This window comes from Mustelus asterias, chromosome 10 (assembly GCF_964213995.1).
Source record: "Mustelus asterias chromosome 10, sMusAst1.hap1.1, whole genome shotgun sequence".
In the NCBI taxonomy this organism is placed as follows: domain Eukaryota; kingdom Metazoa; phylum Chordata; class Chondrichthyes; order Carcharhiniformes; family Triakidae; genus Mustelus; species Mustelus asterias.
This window is the reverse complement of record NC_135810.1, coordinates 32968849-32989024: the sequence shown is the minus strand read 5'-3', so window position 1 is coordinate 32989024 and position 20176 is coordinate 32968849. Positions and strand designations below refer to the sequence as shown.

The window sequence follows — 20176 nt, the reverse complement described above, 5'->3', positions numbered from 1 at the left end:
ACAATACAGCAGGATATAGATAGGCTGGAAAATTGGGCGGAGAAATGGCAGATGGAATTTAATCCGAATAAATGCGAAGTGATGCATTTTGGAAGAACTAATGTAGGGGGGAGTTATACAATAAATGGCAGAGCCATCAAGAGTATAGAAACACAGAGGGACCTTGGTGTGCAAGTCCACAAATCCTTGAAGGTGGCAGCACAGGTGGAGAAGGTGGTGAAGAAGGCATATGGTATGCTTGCCTTTATAGGACGGGGTATAGAGTATAAAAGCTGGAGTCTGATGTTGCAGCTGTATAGAACGTTGGTTGGGCCACATTTGGAGTACTGCGTCCAGTTCTGGTCGCCGCACTACCAGAAGGACGTGGAGGCTTTTGAGAGAGTGCAGAGAAGATTTACCAGGATGTTGCCTGGTATGGAGGGTCTTAGCTATGAGGAGAGATTGGGTAAACGGGGCTTGTTCTCCCTGGAAAGACGGAGAATGAGGGGAGATCTAATAGAGGTGTACAAAATTATGAAGGGTATAGATAGGGTGAACAGTGGGAAGCTTTTTCCCAGTTCGGAGGTGACGATCGCGAGGGGTCACGGGCTCAAGGTGAGAGGGGCGAGGTATAACTCAGATATCAGAGGGACGTTTTTTACACAGAGAGTGGTGCGGGCCTGGAATGCGCTGCCAAGTAGGGTGGTCGAGGCAGACATGCTGGCATCGTTTAAGACTTACCTGGATAGTCACATGAGCAGTCTGGGAATGGAGGGTTACAAACGAATGGTCTAGTTGGACCAAGGAGCGGCACAGGTTTGGAGGGCCGAAGGGCCTGTTTCCTGTCCTGGACTGTTCTTTGTTCTTTATTCGGCCCATCGAGTCTGCACTGACCACAATCCCACCCTGCCCCTAAACCCATAACCCCATGTATTTACCCTAGCTAGTCCCCCTGACACTACGGGGCAATTTAGCATGGCCAGTCCACCTACCCGCACATCTTTGGACTGTGGGAGGAAACCCACGCAGACATGGGGAGAATGTGCAAACTCCACACAGACAGTGGCCCAAGCCGAGAATCAAACCCGGGTCCCTGACGCTGTGAAGCAGCAGTACTAACCACTGTGTCACCGTGCCACCCATATGTCTCGCGTGCCTAAATATGCCTGTGGCTGCTCATGCTCCCCATGCCAAGGCATGCTCCCAATGCCTGCATTCTTAACTGAGAGCCCAGGCATCCATTAAGGCAACCATTAGAGTATTGATACACCTGAGCCCAAGATTGAGGGTTCTGGCTCTCTATCTCTTCTCTCAATTGCATAATGTTCATTTACACATGATAAAGAGGTTTCAAGTGCTAGCAATTTCTGGTATTGATACTTTCAAAGGTCTAGATGATAGACAATTTTACTGGCCTATAGTAAAAAGGATTTTTTTAAGGAAGTGGAAAGTTAGCAATGAACAACTGGATTTTTAAAATATTTTATTAAGACATCTTATTGTCACTATAGGGTTTACTGTTTCTATACTGTGTGTAGTGGGTGAATGGGCATGGAAGTGCCATAACTTAGAGTGGGAGGGATGAGAGGCCATAGTGGATAAGTGGTGGGAGACCATACCTTGGCATTGGATGACATGAAGGGCCATAGGGATGGGTGGGAGGCATAAGATGGCATGGATAGGGTATGGGGAGCATATGAGGGGATGAGAGCTATGGGCCATTTTTCATTATAACTGAGATGAGGTTCCACAGCACAGAAGTGGGCTTTTTAAATAGCCTATCTCGGCTGCTGGGAGCCTCTGTGGCTGCCTCTGAACTCTTTCCTGGATCAGCTAACCCAACTGCAGCTCACAGTTCTCCACTCCACAAGTGCCATCTTTTCTGGCACTTTCTTCCAAAGTTGGTGGGCGGAGACAGAAATTGTCCAATTCCCGCTGTCTGCCTTGCGTTTGAAAATGCAGCCCTGTATGTTTAAATTATTTACCTTTCAGTCATTGAAAGTCTGTGTTGAAGCCACAAATGCTCAGCAAGACTGTGAAGGGCTGTCTGTGTGCAAGAGATAATGACAAACATGAGAGAAAGGAAAAGTCACCAGAAAAAGATGATTTAAGTGCTAAACATTGGATGTGCAGGGGATGAAATAATCTCTAAATGGAACAAAATGAATAAAACTGAAACTTATTTAAAAATCTGTTGAGGAAGAAGCTATGTATTGAAACAAAAACTTGCATACAGATAAGAGAAACTGATAGAGTCTGAAAATCCTCAGCAAGGAATTGTAAAGATGTTCACAGCCTGAATATAAGCCACAAGTGGTCAAATTGTGCGTTGAAGAGCATGATGTACTTAGGTAGGTGAAATCCATTATAAATGTGCACATAAGAATGTATAATAGAAAAATTTAACACAAGATACGTGATCGCAGGAAGCCATGGCTCAGAGGAAATGGATGTAGATGTAAAATATTTAATTATTAAAATAATCCGTATGTAAAACATTGGCCCGAATCTTCAGGGAGGTGGCAATTAATATTGGATTGCCACTCCACTCCTGCTGGCTGGAACCTCTGAGCTCAGCTTTGCCAGAAATACAGAGTATGTGAAATGGAACTGCTCCTTTGTAGCATCTTTTTATGGCATTTGCTGTTCTGGTAAGTAAATAGTTTATGTGGCCCTGAATAATTTTGAAAAGCTACGGAGAGAAGGTAAGTCAGTAAGTGGGTAGAGTGGGTAATGTAAGGGATTAGGTTGGTAAGGTAATGGGGTAATGTCAATGAGATATGAGTGTAGAGTGGATAAGGTAAATAGTTAAAGTGGATAGGGTAGGTATTAAGGTCGGGTGGCAGCTGGCTAGGGCGGTGAGATAAGGGTTACAAGGTAGTGTGGTAATTGGATAGGATGGTGAGGTAAGGGGTGAAGGGATAGGGTGGCAGCTGGGCAGGATGGAAGCTGAGGTCAGGGGTGTGAGTTGGGATTTGTGGGGTGCAGTCAGATGGTGATATCAAGTCACTGTAGCTTAGGGAGTCAGATATTGCGGGCTAGTCAGGTTGAGGGGGTGAAGATGAGTCAGATGGCAAGATCAATTGGGTTGGGGAGCAGTTGGGGTCAGGTCTGGGGATTTGGGATGTCAAGTGGTTGGGTCAGATTGGGGTGTTTTCGGGTTTTGTCGGGGAATTTGGATGGTGAGGGTTGGTTAGGTTGAGTTGGAAGCAGTTGAAGTCGGTCGGGGGCGTTGAGAGGGGAGGGGCATCCAAGGAGTCAGTTATCTAGTTACCTAGGAGTTAGACTAGGAAGTTTCTGTCTAACATTTCCAGGTTAACTGTCCAGGTAAGTAAACTGGAGACTTTTTAGGGTGTTCAGGCGAGTAGACGAATTGCCCGTTGGAAGTTGGAACATCCCAGGCAATTCCCACAGAATGCTTGCTTTGGGATTCCAATAATCAGAGACCGGAAGATCCTAAGCTTTAAGATTTTTGGCTGTAAAATATATGGTACATTGGATTTTGGTGATCATCATTAAAAAAATATAAAAATCAATTCTTCTTTTAATGCTGTGATCATTCACCAATCTATCATTCCGTTGACCCATTTACTAACTCCAGCTATTTTGAACATCACTCCTGGACTTCGTCATTTCCTTCCCGTCCATTAGCTTGACCTTAGGTTTCTACAACTCCCACCTTGGACCTGCCCTTTATGTAGGAGCTTGACGTTGCGTGCTACTCCTATACCGGAAATACCACTCCTGTGTCCTTTTGAGGCATTCTCTCTTGGCCAGTGTCAGTCCTACCAGTCATTCTTGAGCAACCTTACAGTTTCTTTTATGTGCCCAGATTACGATACTACTCCTGTTCAGCTTCTGACTTGGTTGCTCTGCTATCTCCTGGCTTCCTCTATACTATTCAAAGGAATCTTGTCCGTTCTTGAACTGATTATGCCATGATTTGGATTTGTTTTGCTCATTTTTATGAGAGTTTTTTTCAATTTGTTAATTTAAGATATGTATGAAAAGAAACAAAGCAGCAGTGCATAATGTTTGAGACTTTTTCAGCCAAGAAACATCCCTTCCATGGAAGGCCACTAAAAGCTATTGGATGTAATTTGGCAGTCACTTTACGTCACTAACTAGCTGTTTCATATCCAAGTCACTCCCTTCCACAATGACATTTTATATCATATATACTATTTTGGATACAAGAGCAAGCTGAAAGAGAATCTAGTAAGAAGGAAAGAGAAAATTAGTGCTTATGGCATTTTAAATGGATAATATATTGTGACTAATGAACAAAATAAAATCAGTCAGAAAAAGAATTGTTGACCTCTACAGAATGAGTGGTACCTGACAGAAGCTGAGAGTTTGACTAGTACCCGAGATAGACCTGAGGGATGGAAGAGATGATGGTCATTCAGACAATGCATTCCGCCTGCCAAGAATGTTCTCTATCCCATAGCTTTCCTTCGGAAAAACAAAATAAATTGATGAGCTCCCATGATGCTCTAATTAGTAGCAAGCCTAGCATGTTCGAGAATGAGATCAAGTAAGGTAATATTTGTTGATGCCATATCAGCTAATACTTTTAGATGTATTTTCATTAACTTTGAAAGTGTAGTTCCCCTGGCATACGGAAATTCATATCTCATGTGTCTAATGCTTAGATGACAAATTGCTGATTGTTAACAGGATTGCCATTTTAATTCTTAACAAGATATTTCAGTCTGAACACTTGATCTGTTAACATAAGAACTAGGAGCAGGAGTAGGCCATCTGACCTCTCGAGCCTGCTCCACCATTCAATAAGATCATGGCTGATCTTTTCTCAGACTCAGCTCCACTTACCCATCGACTCACCATAACCCTTAATTCCCTTACTGTTCAAAAATCTATCTATTACCTGATAGTGTTCCTATGATTGAAGAAGTAGGGTTGCAAAGGAACTATTTTTAACATGGTGAATAATTATACTTTAAACAACACTATGCATACCATTTTAAAATTGAGTTGTCACTTGTAAGTAAAAGTGAAGTCGCCATAGTGCCAGATGACCAGAGGCTGCTCTCCCTGTTGAGGAGAGCTGACTAGTGGTGATTTAACCAGAGGATCACCACACCTCAGGCAAGGGGCAAGGTTGTAAAGGAGGAATTCATGAATAACGTCAGCCAGTGCGGGAATTGAATCTTCTCTGTTGGTGTCACTTTGCATCACTAACTAGCTGTCCAGCCAACTGAATTAAACCAACCCGTCAATTGTAACACTGCCTTAACATGCATATTGTAGTATGTTTTTTTTAATGCACATAAAACTGCTTCTTTTGATTTAGGAATTTAATGAAGCATCACCGAAGCTTCCCACAAATCCCTATGCAGCATCCAAAGCAGCATCTGAATGTACAGTTTTGTCATATTGGGAAAGCTTCAGAGTAAGTTGTATATTGTATTTTACCAAAATAATACTTTGAAGATTACTGGTATTTTCTCAAATAATTTTGGCCAGTACTTTGGAATCCGGCGTATAGTATAAATCTTTCTTGACTGGCTTCCTGGATTAGTTCTGGCTGAAAGGTTCCAGGAAAAGAAGTATTTTTCTGATAGTGTCTATCTATGTGTTCAGGATGTCAACCTTGACATAGCGTCAGCGCTTTCCTCTGTAAGTCAGAAGGTTATGAGTTCAAGTCCCACTCCGAATGGTTGAGCACATAATCCAGGCTTGCACTGCCAGAGGTGCCATCTTTCAGATATGTTATTAAACCAACACGCTCTCTGTCAGCTGTTTCTATTTCAAAAGAAGCAAAACTAATTGTCAGTTGGAAGAACAAGGGGTAATGAATGACTGCCATCACAGATATGTTAAAGGAAAATCATGTCTATCATACATTGTTGAGTTCTTCAATTAAATAATGGAGTGGGTTGAAGAAGATTGTGTCATTGCTGTTGTATTAATGTGTATGGATTTTCAAAAGATGTTTTAAAGTGTTGACTTGCCCACCTCCCCAATTGCAATCACAAATCATCCACCTCCGCTGATCACCACCAACTGCTTTCCACCTTTCCCAAACAGCAGGATTATTTACCCTTTCCAATCATTACTATCCACGCTTCCTGACCACTGCTACTCTCCCTCTTAATCATCCCCTTTATGGATTTACTCGAGAGCAGCTGTTAATGTCACAATGATCTGATCTTTAAGCCATCTGGCTAGTTGTCTGTGAGATGTCTGCGGTTCTTTGGTTTGATGATGATGAGGCAAAGGCCTATAGTAAGTGTACTTCAGAGACTATCAATGCTGGAACAGAGACCAATTGCTCAAATATCTAGACCTTTGCATCCGTTGCATGGTTCAGATTTTATGTGGAGCTGTCGTCTCCTCCCTCACGTCCCGACTGCAAAGTCGGTTGAGAGCCCATGCACAATCCCAGTGATTGCCCCACTGTAATTCAAAATCTGGGAGTAGCACTAATTGCTTTATAGAAAAAGTTCTGCTTCTAGGTCCAAGTGAAGGTGGGCCTCTTGACCCGATAAAAATTTCAGACAGGTTGGGGATGAGTGGGAATGTGGCAGAAAGACTACATACTGTATTTTACATAATCCCCCCCCCCCCCCCCCTCAAATCCACTGGTGGGGAAACATAACATCCAGCACTATCACTTTTATTGTAAAATGTGGTCTGACACGTGATGGGTATGCAAATATAATATCTATATACATAAAATACATGTTATCCTTGTTTAGTATATGCATGAACTTTATTGTTTTAATTTTTCTTTTTAAACTACATCTTCTGTAGTTCCCAGTCATTGTAACAAGAAGTAGCAATGTTTATGGACCTCATCAATACCCAGAAAAAGTAAGTACCTTTGGCTCTGTTATTCTTTGAGCTAATAACAAATCTAACCAAAATAAAAGCAAAATACTACACATCCTGGAAATCTGAAATAAAAGCAGAAAATGCTGGATAAACTTAGGTCTGGCAATATCTGTAGAGAGAGAAACTGAGTTAACAGGCGGGATTCTCCAATCGTTCACGCCAGTGGGATTCCCCCATCCTGCTGCAGTGAACAGAGATTTGGCTGAGTGCTACATTCTCCATCCTCTCTGGCAGCGGCGGTGGGATCTGAACAGAACAAAGAACAATACAGCACAGGAACAGGCCCTTCGGCCCTCCAGGCCCGTGCCGCTCCCTGGTCCAAACTAGACCATTCTTTTGTATCTCTCCATTCCCACTCCGTTCATATGGCTATCTAGATAAGTCTTAAACGTTCCCAGTGTCCCCGCCTCCACCACCTTGCCTGGCAGCGCATTCCAGGCCCCCACCACCCTCTGTGTAAAATATGTCCTTCTGATATCTGTGTTAAACCTCCCCTCCTCCACCTTGAACCGATGACCTCTCGTGAACGTCACCTCCGACCTGGGGAAAAGCTTCCCACCGTTCACCCTATCTATGCCTTTCATAATTTTATACACCTCTATTAAGTCTCCCCTCATCCTCTGTCTTTCCAGGGAGAACAACCCCAGTTTACCCAATCTCTCCTCATAACTAAGCCCCTCCATACCAGGCAACATCCTGGTAAACCTCCTCTGTACTCTCTCCAAAGCCTCCACGTCCTTCTGGTAGTGTGGCGACCAGAACTGGACGCAGTATTCCAAATGCGGCCGAACCAACGTTCTATACATCTGCAACATCAGACCCCAACTTTTATACTCTATGCCCCGTCCTATAAAGGCAAGCATGCCATATGCCTTCCTCACCACCTTCTCCACCTGTGACATCACCTTCAAGGATCTGTGGACTTGCACACCCAGGTCCCTCTGTGTATCCACACCCTTTATGGTTCTGCCATTTATCGTATAGCTCCTCCCTACATTATTTCTACCAAAATGCATCACTTCGCATTTATCTGGATTGAACTCCATCTGCCATTTCTTTGCCCAAATTTCCAGCCTATCTATATCCTTCTGTAGCTTCTGACAATGCTCCTCACTATCTGCAAGTCCTGCCAATTTTGTGTCGTCCGCAAACTTACTGATCACCCCAGTTACACCTTCTTCCAGATCGTTTACATAAATCACAAACAGCAGAGGTCCCAAAACAGAGCCCTGCGGAACACCACTAGTCACAGGCCTCCAGCCGGAAAAAGACCCTTCCACTACCACCCTCTGTCTTCTGTGACCAAGCCAGTTCTCCACCCATCTAGCCACCTCCCCCTTTATCCCATGAGATCCAACCTTTTTTACCAGCCTACCATGAGGGACTTTGTCAAACGCTTTACTAAAGTCCATATAGACGACATTCACGGCCCTTCCCTCGTCAACCATTCTGGTCACTTCTTCAAAAAACTCCACCAGGTTAGTGAGGCATGACCTCCCTCTCACAAAACCATGCTGACTATCGTTAATGAGTTTATTCCTTTCTAAATGCACATACATCCTATCTCTAAGAATCTTCTCCAACAACTTCCCCACCACGGACGTCAAGCTCACCGGCCTATAATTACCCAGGTTATCCTTCCTACCCTTCTTAAATAACGGGACCACATTAGCTATCCTCCAATCCTCTGGGACCTCACCTGCATCCAGTGACGAGACAAAGATTTGCGTCAGAGGCCCAGCGATTTCATCTCTCGTCTCCCTGCGCAGCCTTGAATAGATTCCATCAGGCCCTGGGGATTTGTCAGTCTTTATATTCTCTAACAAACCTAACACTTCCTCCCTTGTAATGGAGATTTTCTCCAACGGTTCAACACTCCCCTCCGAGACACTCCCAGTCAACACATCCCTCCTTTGTGAATACTGACCCAAAGTATTCATTTAGGATCTCCCCTACTTCTTTGGTCTCCAAGCATAATTCCCCACTTTTGTCCCTGAAAGGTCCGATTTTTTCCCTGACAACCCTTTTGTTCCTAACGTATGAATAAAATGCCTTGGGATTCTCCTTAATCCTGTCTGCCAAGGACATTTCGTGACCCGTTCTTGCCCTTCTAATTCCCCGTTTGAGTTCTTTCCTACTTTCTTTGTACTCATCCAGAGCTCCCTCTGTTTTTAGCTGCCTGGACCTAACATACACCTCTCTTTTCTTTTTGACCAGTCCCTCAATTTCCCTGGTTATCCACGGTTCTCGAATCCTACCCTTCCTATCCTTCTTTTTTACAGGCACATGCCTGTCCTGCAGCCCTAACAACTGTTCCTTAAAAGACTCCCACATGCCAGATGTGGATTTACCCTCAAACAGCCTCTCCCAATCAAGAGCTGCCAATTTCTGCCTAATCCCACTAAAGTTAGCCTTCCCCCAATCCAGCACCTTACCCTTGGGACACCACTCATCCTTTTCCATCACTATCCTAAAGCTAACAGAATTGTGGTCACTACTTGCCACATGTTCCCCTACCGAAACTTTGAAGACCTGACCGGGCTCATTCCCCAGTACTAGGTCCAGTACAGCCCCCTCTCTAGTCGGGCTATCTACATATTGTTCCAAAGAACCCTCCTGTACACATTTTACAAATTCCTCCCCGTTCAGAGTCCCAGCTCTCAGCGATTTCCAGTCGATACCAGGGAAATTGAAGTCTCCCACTACAACAACCCTATTTTTTCTGCACCTATCCAGTATCTCCTGACATATCCGTTCTTCCACTTCCCTTGGGCTGTTGGGGGGCCTGTAGTATACCCCCAGCATAGTGACTGCGCCCTTCCTGTTTCTAAGCTCCACCCAGAGTGACTTGTTACACGACCCCTCTGAATTGTCCTCCCTCTGCACCGCTGTAATATGCTCTCCAACTAATACTGCTACTCCCCCACCTCTTTTGGCCCCTCCTCTGTCTCGCCTAAAACATTTGTACCCCGGAATATTCAGCTGCCAGTCCTGTCCCTCTTTCAACCAAGTCTCTGTCACCGCAACCACAGTTATTGAATCCTGCCCTACATTTCAAATCCAACATGACTTCTTCAGAGCCTTCCGAAATTTCCAAACACTTTTTATTTTTATTTATGGAATGTCTCTGCGTTTGCTGAAACAGCTAGCCAAAAAAAAATTATATGTACCTTATGGAGCATTTCTGCCACAGTAAAATCACAGACACAACAGGCAAAGAAATGCATGCTAATATTTATAATATTAAGCGAGTAAATCTGGGGGGGGGATTACAAAACTGCTATTTGATTGTGATTGATTTTTCTGAATTTTTAATTAGTTGATCAAATGTTTTGACTAGTCTGCAAGTTTAAATGACAGTGCACTTGATCACTGCAAAGCATGTTTCAATAAATTGAGGAAACATACTTTTCTATAATCTAATGCCTTATGGATTATTTAATTTTAATAAGCTTTTGATGTTTGCTAAAGTTCCAATTTGTAATGTTCTTAACACATTTAAAGCTACCTGTGAAATAATTAATATATAATTATGGAAAAGTTATCAATATAGATTAAAATATGTAAATTTACAAGTAATGCGACACAAGTTTGCTAAATGCATCGGACTTCATATGTATGCATTCATATTTATATATAGTTGGTTTTAAAAAGGTGAGGTGTGTCTGTGGTAGATAAACAGTTCTTTTGAATCTTTAAATGTAATTCTGTTGCTTTTTTTTTCTTTAGGTTATTCCAAAATTCATAGCTTTATTGCAACGTAACCGAAAATGGTAAGTAACTTTATGGAAATTGGGATTGTGCCAAGATTTACATTTGTGACCTGTTGGATTGGACTTATCATTTTGTTTTACCGTTACATATAGGTTTAAGAAAAATTCTTCTGAATTTGCCAAAATAAAATGTGTATCGATTAGTGCAGGTTTCCCAAACTTTTCCAGCCATTGAACCCTTTTGACTTCCCAAGGGTATTGACAGAATGTGGCAAAACATTCTTATTATGTTGAAGAATTAAGCCATGTGATGATACTGTATCTTTAAGAAACGTATTTCTTAAGGATGTTTCTAGCAGTCCCTTCCATTTTATTGGAGCCATTGTGTCTACCAGCATCCTGTAATGTTGCTGCAACAGCACAGTTGTTTCTATTTGGCTAGAATGTTGGTTTTAATTTGAACTAATGCTGTTCTGCTGTTTTCCCCTGGATTTTGCAGAGAGTGGCTTGATTGGGATGATTTGCAGTGTTGTAATGTTTTAGGGAAGCTGGGCTTTACAGAATATTCGAGCTTATATGCTGCTTTTGGAATTGAGAGAGAGCAGTGTCTCTCTTTGCCCCTCTCTGAAGTTGGGAGACTGGAATCTACCTGGAGATAAATCTCTTTTTTCTGCTATATGAGAGTGGATCTTTCTCTGAGAGTTGCTGTTTTGGAAGCTGCGGAGAGAAAGGTATCCCTTTTCTGTCTCTGGGGCCTGGAGACTGGGAGCTGCTGCAGGCTGGGTTTGCTACTCTGAGGTTTTCCTATTTTGAGGACATATCCTTCTCTGAAAACTGCTGTCGGGATCTCTGTCCAAAAGTGTTAAGAAGCTGAAAATCCAGCATCATGTGAGCCTACCCTTTTTTGTGGTAACTAATTCTGAAGAAGGGTGTATGTGGGTTATTGCTTTAAATTGGAACAATAGAGATTGTACAAACATACAAAAGCCTAAAAAATATGTTTCATGTCTTATATGTATACAGTTATTATAATTAAAATGTTCTGTTATTCAACAAATATTTCCAAATCTTACCACCTTTTGTGCACAAATTCATTTAAAACTGACAGTGCTGCTGGAGAGCTTAATTCTCATTTCAGGTACATATGTACACATGCACACACCCCTCTTTTTTTCTCTCTCACACACATACACACACACACCCCTCTCTCACACACACACACATACACTTACCAATTACGCCCCCGCCCCCCCAAACACACAGCCTCCCTCCATACACACATGCGCACACAAACTCTCCCCACACACTCACCTCTCTTGAGCCCCCACGGTCCCTCTCAGCACCTGCAGTTTCAGCTTCTCACTTGTCCGTGAGTTTAAATTAAAGTACTTCCAGCTTGTCTGATCATAAGCCAATTTCTCAGTTCGTTGGATAACTAGTGCACCTATCAGTATGCAATAAAGTGAGACAATTGCCTCTGATTGGTCAAAATGGAAGGACAGCTTTTTAAAAAATTTAAAACGGCCGGACCTATTGCATAACCCCCGGAGGAGTCCCATGGAACCAGTTTGGGAAACCCTATTAGTGTTTAGCAAAGTGCATAATTTTGTATGGGTCGGGGTCTCATTGTAATGTTGATGTAAAGAGTTGTCATCATAGATTGTTGGGCCCCACTTTGGCATAACTGTAATATATGAATATATATTGTATGTTGGGGTTTGGGGTGCGGACTGCCCGTTGAAGATTGTGGGTCAGGTGACCCCTGGGTTTGCGTTATTAGCTCCTCCCAGTATAGGACCCTGCTGGGCAGTTTTAGACCTGACTGTGAATCATTGCACACCTCAAATAAAGAGCACTACTGTTCAAGTTACCAAGCGTACCTTGTGATTCTTTATGCGCCCTTAGTCCGTAGGGGCATACGTAATAACTGACGGCGAAACTGCTTCATATTTTCTTAATCCTGTTGGCATTCTGTTCTGGAAAAAGAGGAGGAGATGGAGCATCGCCTCAGACTTCGTAGTGCAGCGCTGGAAAGGAACCTTAGCGTGGCAACCCTGTGAAGAACGGACAGGAGTGTTCCAACTGCCATTACTTTGTTTTGAACAGTTCGCTTCGGGGTAGATGGGATTTGCCTGGGAGCCAGCCAAGAACATCGTGGGAAGTGGAAAATGAGGCAACTCAGGCTACGGGCAGCTATTGGCAACCACGGAAGGATTTTTTGGGCCTAGACTCGTGTGGAAGCGGGCACCTGGGGGACTCGTGCTGCAGTCGATGGCGGGGAAGGAGCGCTAACCATGGTCATCAAGGGAGTGGCCGTCGCGGGAAGTGGACACCAAAGGCACTCTGGAAGTGGGCTCCGAGGGGACTCTGGAAGTGGGTGCCGAGGGGACGCTGGAAGTGGGTGCCGAGGGGACTCTGACTGCGGGCGGTTGCCAGCAAAGGCGGGAGGAGGCATTGGGCCTACAGTAGTTTGCGGGAATAATTTCTGCCGGCAAATAGCAAAATGGCAGCCCGTTTCGGTGCCATACGGTCCTTCGATGAAGAGGCAGAGAGCTGGATACCTTATACAGAGCGTTTCAGTGCTTATCTGGCGGCCAATAGCATAGGCGATGACCTGGTAGTACCAGTTTTCTTAAGTGCTATAGGAAGCAAGACCTTCGTTGTTTTGAGAAGTTTGGTACAACCTGAAAAACTGGCTGAGAATACTTGCGGAGAATTGTGAAATGTATTAAAAGCTAGTTTTGCTCCCAAGCCATTGGTGATTGCTGAGCGTTTTTCATTCTATAAATGAGACCAATGTGAAAGAGAGTCCATTGCTGAATTTGTGGCAACTCTGAAGATACTGTTAGAACACTGCGAGTTCAGAAACGTACTCAGGATGCCTTATGAGACTGGCCGTTTGTGGCCTCCAGCATGAAGTCATTCAGAGGAACTTACTGGCTGAAAAGAATTTACGGCTTAAATCTGGGTTAGAGATTGCAACTTCCATGTAATTAGCCGCCAGCGAAGCAGCACAGCAAAAGATGTAGAGAATTAGCCCTGGCAGAACAAAAAGCAAAAGAGAGAGGAAAGGGAAAAAGTTTGAAAATTTGAACTTCAGAAACTGGAACTGAAACATAAACGTCTGCGTAAATTGGTGGAGGTAAAAGTAAAATCTGGGAGTGGTGACGGCCTCAACCGGGATATTGGGTTCATGTCACGCTATCTGTAGTTCCCACAGCTTGCCTGGACTTGCAGAATTTCACTGGCTGTCCTGTCTGGAGACAGTACACATCTCTTTGACCTGTCTTGGTGCTCTCTCCACTCACATTGTTTGTACCTTTAAGACTTGATCAGCTGTAAGTATTCGCATTCCAACCATTATTCTGTAAATTGAGTTTGTGTCTTTATATGCCGTGTTTGTGAACAGAATTCCCACTCACCTGAAGAAGGAGCTTAAGGCTCCGAAAGCTTGTGGCTTTTGCTACCAAATAAACCTGTTGGACTTTAACCTGGTGTTGTTAAACTTCTTACAGTGGTGATGAGGACAGTGAAGAAAAGCGAACCTTCGTAGTCAAAGGCCTGGTGGGGATCTATTTAAATATGTCCAAGCATTGCCAAAGTTTGATGAGAAGGATGTACAAGCCTTTTTCATTTCATCTGAGAAAGTAGCTAAACAAATGAAATGGCCACAGACCATGAGGGCATTATTGATTCAAAGTTGGTAGATAGAGCTAGTGAGGTGTTTGCATCACTATCAGAGGAGATACCTAGGAATTATGATGAAGCGAAAAAAGCCATCTTAAGTGCATATGAACTCGTGCCAGAAGCCTACAAACAACGGTTTAGAAATCAAAGGAAGTAACCTGGTCAAATGTACATGGAATTTGAAAGGAACATACAAAGTAATTTTGATAGGTGGATAAGGGCCTTGAAAATAGACCAGACATAGGATGCTCTTAGAGAAATGGTTATTTTGGAGGTGTTTAAAAATTAACTTCCTGAAGTAGTGAGAAGAACAGAGGGTTAAAACTGCGAGATTAGCAGCAGAATTGGCAGATGATTATGAGTTGATTCATAAATCAAAGTTTGGTTTCCGACATCAGTTTCAGCCTGTGCCTGGGGAAAAGAGAATCCTCAAGGTAAAGGAAATCTCGTGGGATTTCCTTTGTACAGTGAGTTTACCTCGCTGTACAAAAGAAACCCATAAGGGCTAAAGAGAAAAAAAAGCCTCAGATGTTTTCACTGTAATAAAGTAGGACACACAAACTCGCAGTGTTGGTGGTTTAAGAGAAGCACTTGGAAGACAGATGTGGTAAAACCGGATCAGCCAGTGAGGTTTGTTAAACGGTGGTAAACGAAACCCTAGTTGAAGCTAAAGAGGTGCCAAAGAATGTACAGCCTGATCAGGGGTTAATTGATAAGAAAGTGCCAGATCTCTTAAAGAATTTACTTGTGTGAATCATAGAATCATACAGTGCAGAAGAGGGCCTTCGGCCCATCGAGTCTGCTCCGACACATCAGAAACACTGAACCCTCACCTAATCCCATCTGCCAGTACTTCGCCCATTGCCTTGAATGTTATGATATGCCAAGTGCTCATCCAGATATCTTTTAAAGGATATGAGGCACCCTCCCAGCAGCGCATTCCAGACTGTCACCACCCTCTGGGTAAAAAAGTTTTTCCTCACATCCCCCCTAAACCTCCTGCCCATCACCTTGAACCTATGTCCCAAGATAAAGAAATTGAAGTACAATTGTCAAAAACCATTTTCAATCATAGAATCCCTACACTACAGAAGGAGGCCATTTGGCCTATCGAGCCTGCACTGACAACCAACCCACCTAGGCCCTATACCAAAACCCCTTGTATTTACCCTGCTAGTCCACCTGACACTAAGGGGCAATTGAGCATGGCCAATCCGCCTAACCTGCACACCTTTGAACTGTGGGAGGAAACCGGAGCACCCGGAGGAAACCAACACAGATCCAGGGAGAACTGCAAACTCACACAGTCACCCGAGGCCGGAATTCAACCCAGATCCCTGGCGCTGAGAGGCAGCAGTGCTAACCATTTTGCCACCGTGCTGTCCATGATGATTGAGAAAGGGAACATTAGGACAGTGGCATCAAACTTTAAAAACAATGTTGTGCACTCATTATCAAGATTATCTAGAGGACTGGGATAAAGGAAATCCATTTGTACTTTTTACAATTAGTGATGCACCTAATGAATCAACTAAATTCAGTCTATCTGAATTGGCTTTAGATGATTGAGAAAGAACAAGAACAGATGGAGGATGAAGTGGCTATCTTTAGTTCAGGAAAGTTAGCAGAATTACAGAAAGATATTGAGATAAAACAATTTTGTATCAGAAAGCATACATGGAAGAAGAACATGAGTGTATATTGGAATGTTATTACCTTAAAAATGATGTCTTGATGAGGAAATGGAGACCTTTACATATTCAGGCGGATGAAAAATGGGCAGAAGTTCACAAAGCTGTATTACTGATGGGTTATAGAAAAGAGGTGTTGTGGGTAGCTTGTGAGGTACCAGTCAGAGGTCATTTGGGAATGAGGAAAATTCAAGCTAAAATGCAAAAACATTTTTATTGGCCTAGACTGCATAAAGATGTGGTTGAATTTTGCCGGACATGTCACACATGCCAGGTAATAGGAAATCCTCAAGAGCTGATGGAACCAGCACCCTTAATACCTATTTGAGCATTTGAGGAATCTTTTACAAGTATCTTAATTGATTGCATAGGACCCCTCCCGAAGGTGAAAAGTTGGAATCAATATTTGACCATAATGGATGTGTCTACTAGATGTCCAGAAGCCACTCCATTATGCAGTATTACAGCGAAAAGGATTGTAGAGAAGTTACGTAAATTTTTTACTAGATGTGGACTACCCACTGAAATAAAGTCAGATCAAGGATCAAATTTTACATCAAAGTTATTCAAGGAGGTTATGGATAGCTTTGGAGTAAAACTATTTAAATCCATTGCATATCATCCAGAATTGCAGGAAGCGTTAGAACGGTGGCATCAAACTTTAAAAACAATGTTGAGGGTTTATTGTCAAGATTATCTGGAGGATTGGAATAAAGGAATTCAATTTATGCTTGATTCATTAAGGGCATCCCTAATTGCATAAACTAAATTAGTCCATTTGAATTGATTTTTGGTCATGAAGTAAGAGGGCCATTTAAATTGATCAAAGAGAAATTGGAGAGTCAATGGTCTGAGACTACATTATTGGACTATGTATCAAATTTTAGGCAAAGATTGAATAGAGCTGGTGAGTTGGTTAGACAGCATTTGAAAGTGGCACAGCATGTGATGAAACAGGAAGTGGATGAGAAATCAAGAATTTGTAGTTTTGCTAGTGGGGATAAAGTATTAGTATTACTATCAGTGGTAGGTGAACCTATGGGTCTTATCAAATTGAAAGAAAATTGAGTGAGGTGAAATATTCAATAAAAATGTCAGATAGAAGGAAAATTCCGATTGTGTATTGTGAATACGCTCAAATGGTATTTTGATAGGGAAGGAAAGCAGAAGAGGGATGTGTTAGTGGTTACAACTCGGAGTGAAGAACCAAATCCAGATTATTCTAAATTTGACATTCCTCAAATTAAATTGGATAATGAGGAAGTTATCAGAAATTGGAATAAATTATTGGGCTACCTTCCGGAGGAAAATCAAAATGAGTTGAAAGAGTTATTAAAATCACATGGAGAGATATATAGGAATAAGCTGGAAATACTAAAATAATTGTGAATAACGTAGTTGTAGAAAATGCTGTTCCAATTGAACAATATCCATGTCAACTTAATCTTCTCAAGTTGGCACAGGATCGGAAGGAGAAACTGATGTTTACTCGGTCTGAGATGCAGCAGCCGAAAGGAAAGTCTCGATCAATTTAAAAATGGTGAAGGTGGAGAAGGAGAACCAGTTACTGGACCATAATGTCAATAAAGAAAGTGTGGGGAGAGGGGCCTTCCCTACAGCTATGGAAGGAGTCTACTTGCACACTAAATCAGATGGCAAGCTCTGCTATCTATAAAAATGAAAGTAAACACATTGGGCAGGATTTTTCGGCCGAGCTTGTCCTGAAACCATAAAATTCCATCCGAGGTCAACGGACCTTTCCACGGTCTGTCCCTCGCCCGCTCCGATTCCCGTGGTGGGTGTAATGGTAAAATTCGCTCCATTGTGTCCTGATCAGTAAACTCTTCTGTGCTAAACTAGTCACCCACACAGCAACTCAGCTACATCAACTCATGGACTGTCCCTCCTGTGCCCCCTGACAAGGTGTTGCATCTCCATCCCTAATTAAACTGAATAAAAACCCACTGCAAGTGGTTAGCAAATGTTTCTTTGGATCGACAGAGACAGACAAGCTGTATCTTGATGCAGAGCTTGATACACACATAGGGAAAGCAGCTACCATATTTACCTTTTGTGAAGCGTGCGTACGCTACCACATAGCTAGCCCTTAAAACCAAGCTGATTGTTTATAAGGGAAAGTAGCTATCAGCTTTGACCTTTTGTGAAGCACACATAGGATAACACCAAGCTGACCCTGAGAACCAAGTTGATTTTATAAGATCTATGTTCTCAGCACCTTTTTGTATGTGTATGAAGCATGGATGACCAGGAGACAAGGGTCAGTGATATCCATATTCACTATCAGTGGCATATTTATCAGTGAATCATGGCAGGACAAATCACAGATGTGGCAATCTTCTCAAAATGTGGAGATGCCGGCGTTGGACTGGGGTAAACACAGTAAGAAGTTTAACAACACCAGGTTAAAGTCCAACAGGTTTATTTGGTAGCATTTATTTGGTAGTTATTTGTGTGGCTTTTGCTACCAAATAAACCTGTTGGACTTTAACCTGGTGTTGTTAAACTTCTTACAATCTTCTCAAAGGCAGAGCTCCCACATGTGTTGGCACTAATCAAACAAAGGTGGCTTCAGTGGATACGGCATATCCACAGGATGGAAGACAATCAGATACCCAAGGGCATTCTGTATGACGAGGTAGCTGGAGCCAGACGACTGATGGAGAACCCAAGGCTGCGCTTCAAAGATGCTTGCAAGTGTGACATGAAGGTCCCAAATATTGACTACCGCACCTCATTCACTAGTTGTTGAAAGAGGGAATAGTGATGCCTCTTGTGGGCTGATCAGCACTACCACAACACCCAGTGGCTACAACAGCTTGGCAACAGGCACCAATGCAAAAAACAGCAACCCACAATGTTATTTGGCAGCTTCATGTGCAGACTGGCAGAAACAAATTTGTGGTGGGGAGAGGCTGATTAGTGTGTGTGTATCTGGTTCTGTGTGTGCACAGATTCAAAATGGGGTCACTTTTGAAAATAGTTTGGGAAGCACTGGTCTTCATGATAGAGATTAGTTAAGAATTTGAGATAACAAAGTATTTTCAAATACATACTATGAATAAGTAGTAGGTACTTATTCATAGTATGTGAATAACTATGAATAAGTTAGTTCATAGTTAACTATGAACTATGTTAACTATGAACATACTCAATTTTATCTGGACTTTCATCAGCCCATATTTTCAAATAAATGGATTTGAAAACACTCATTTTCATGTCTTACACTAGTTTTGGCATGTTTAGTGTCTCAATTACATATTTATATAAGTTTCATACACTTGTGATTTGGCATTCTAACATTATTCTATAATCCAGAAAATTTTGAAATCCAAAAATATATCTTGGTCCCAAGATTGCAATTTATTCAAAAAAATGTCTTGGTCCCAAGATTACAGTTTTTTCAAAATGCCATTCTAATTTAGAATGAACTTCATTTTATATTTTCCATCCTGTTAGCTGTATTCATGGAACGGGAGTTCAAGCACGTCATTTTCTCTATGCTACGGATGTCGCTGAGGCTTTTCTCACAATCCTTGAGAAAGGTGAACCTGGTGAAATCTACAACGTTGGCACAAAATTTGAGATGTCAGTCATTCAACTTGCAAAGGAGTTGGTTCATCTGGTAGGTGAAGTTCAGACAGAATAGCCATGCTGGATTTCTCAAAAGATTTTCTTCACTTCTCTTCTAGTAACCTATCCTCACACCAACAAATTTATTGGGGCAGGTGATCTACTAACTGGTATCTTCAATGTCAACCTGATCTTACCATGGGGAGGTTTGCATGAGTGAATTAGTGTCGGGTGTTTATTTTTTAATGTACAGATTCTTATCCTTCCCGCATTGTACAGGTTTGGTTTACACCTAAAAAAAATAAACTGGCCCCCGTGATATGCACCTTGTCAGTCATTGGCTATGCATGCCCACCTGCTTCACTGGGAAAGAGGCTGCAGATGTCTGCAGTGATTTGCTCTGAGAACCTGAGCCTCTTGAAGTGTCAGTACTCAAACATGTTGAGAGAATTGATCATATACCTACCCTGTGACTTTGATTTTCGTGGAGTCATGGAGATAGCAGATTACCTTCTCGAACAGATGTTATTAACCAGATAGATTTTTATGATCATCTGATAAATATGCTTATCATCATTTAGCAGTCTCAGATCCCAGCAGTGAGGACTAAAGTTGCAGAAAAATTAAATAATTAGTGCTGCTGAAACTTAAGTA

At 42.4% G+C, this 20176-nt stretch overlaps 2 protein-coding genes across 4 annotated transcripts in view; one reads left to right on the top strand and one right to left on the bottom strand.

The window, feature by feature from the left end:
• gpc6a (glypican 6a) overlaps window positions 1-20176 on the bottom strand; it is a 1457751-nt gene that overhangs the window by 58680 nt on the left and 1378895 nt on the right. The gene's annotated exons all lie outside the window — the stretch shown is intronic.
• Window positions 1-20176, top strand: part of tgds (TDP-glucose 4,6-dehydratase) — an 88590-nt gene that overhangs the window by 27594 nt on the left and 40820 nt on the right. For all 3 annotated transcript variants that reach the window (XM_078221649.1, XM_078221647.1, XM_078221648.1), the window contains 4 exons: window positions 5297-5395; window positions 6760-6819; window positions 10570-10613; window positions 19409-19574. In XM_078221649.1, the coding sequence (XP_078077775.1) occupies window positions 5297-5395; window positions 6760-6819; window positions 10570-10613; window positions 19409-19574 (369 nt within the window). The remainder of the gene's footprint in view (window positions 1-5296; window positions 5396-6759; window positions 6820-10569; window positions 10614-19408; window positions 19575-20176) is intronic.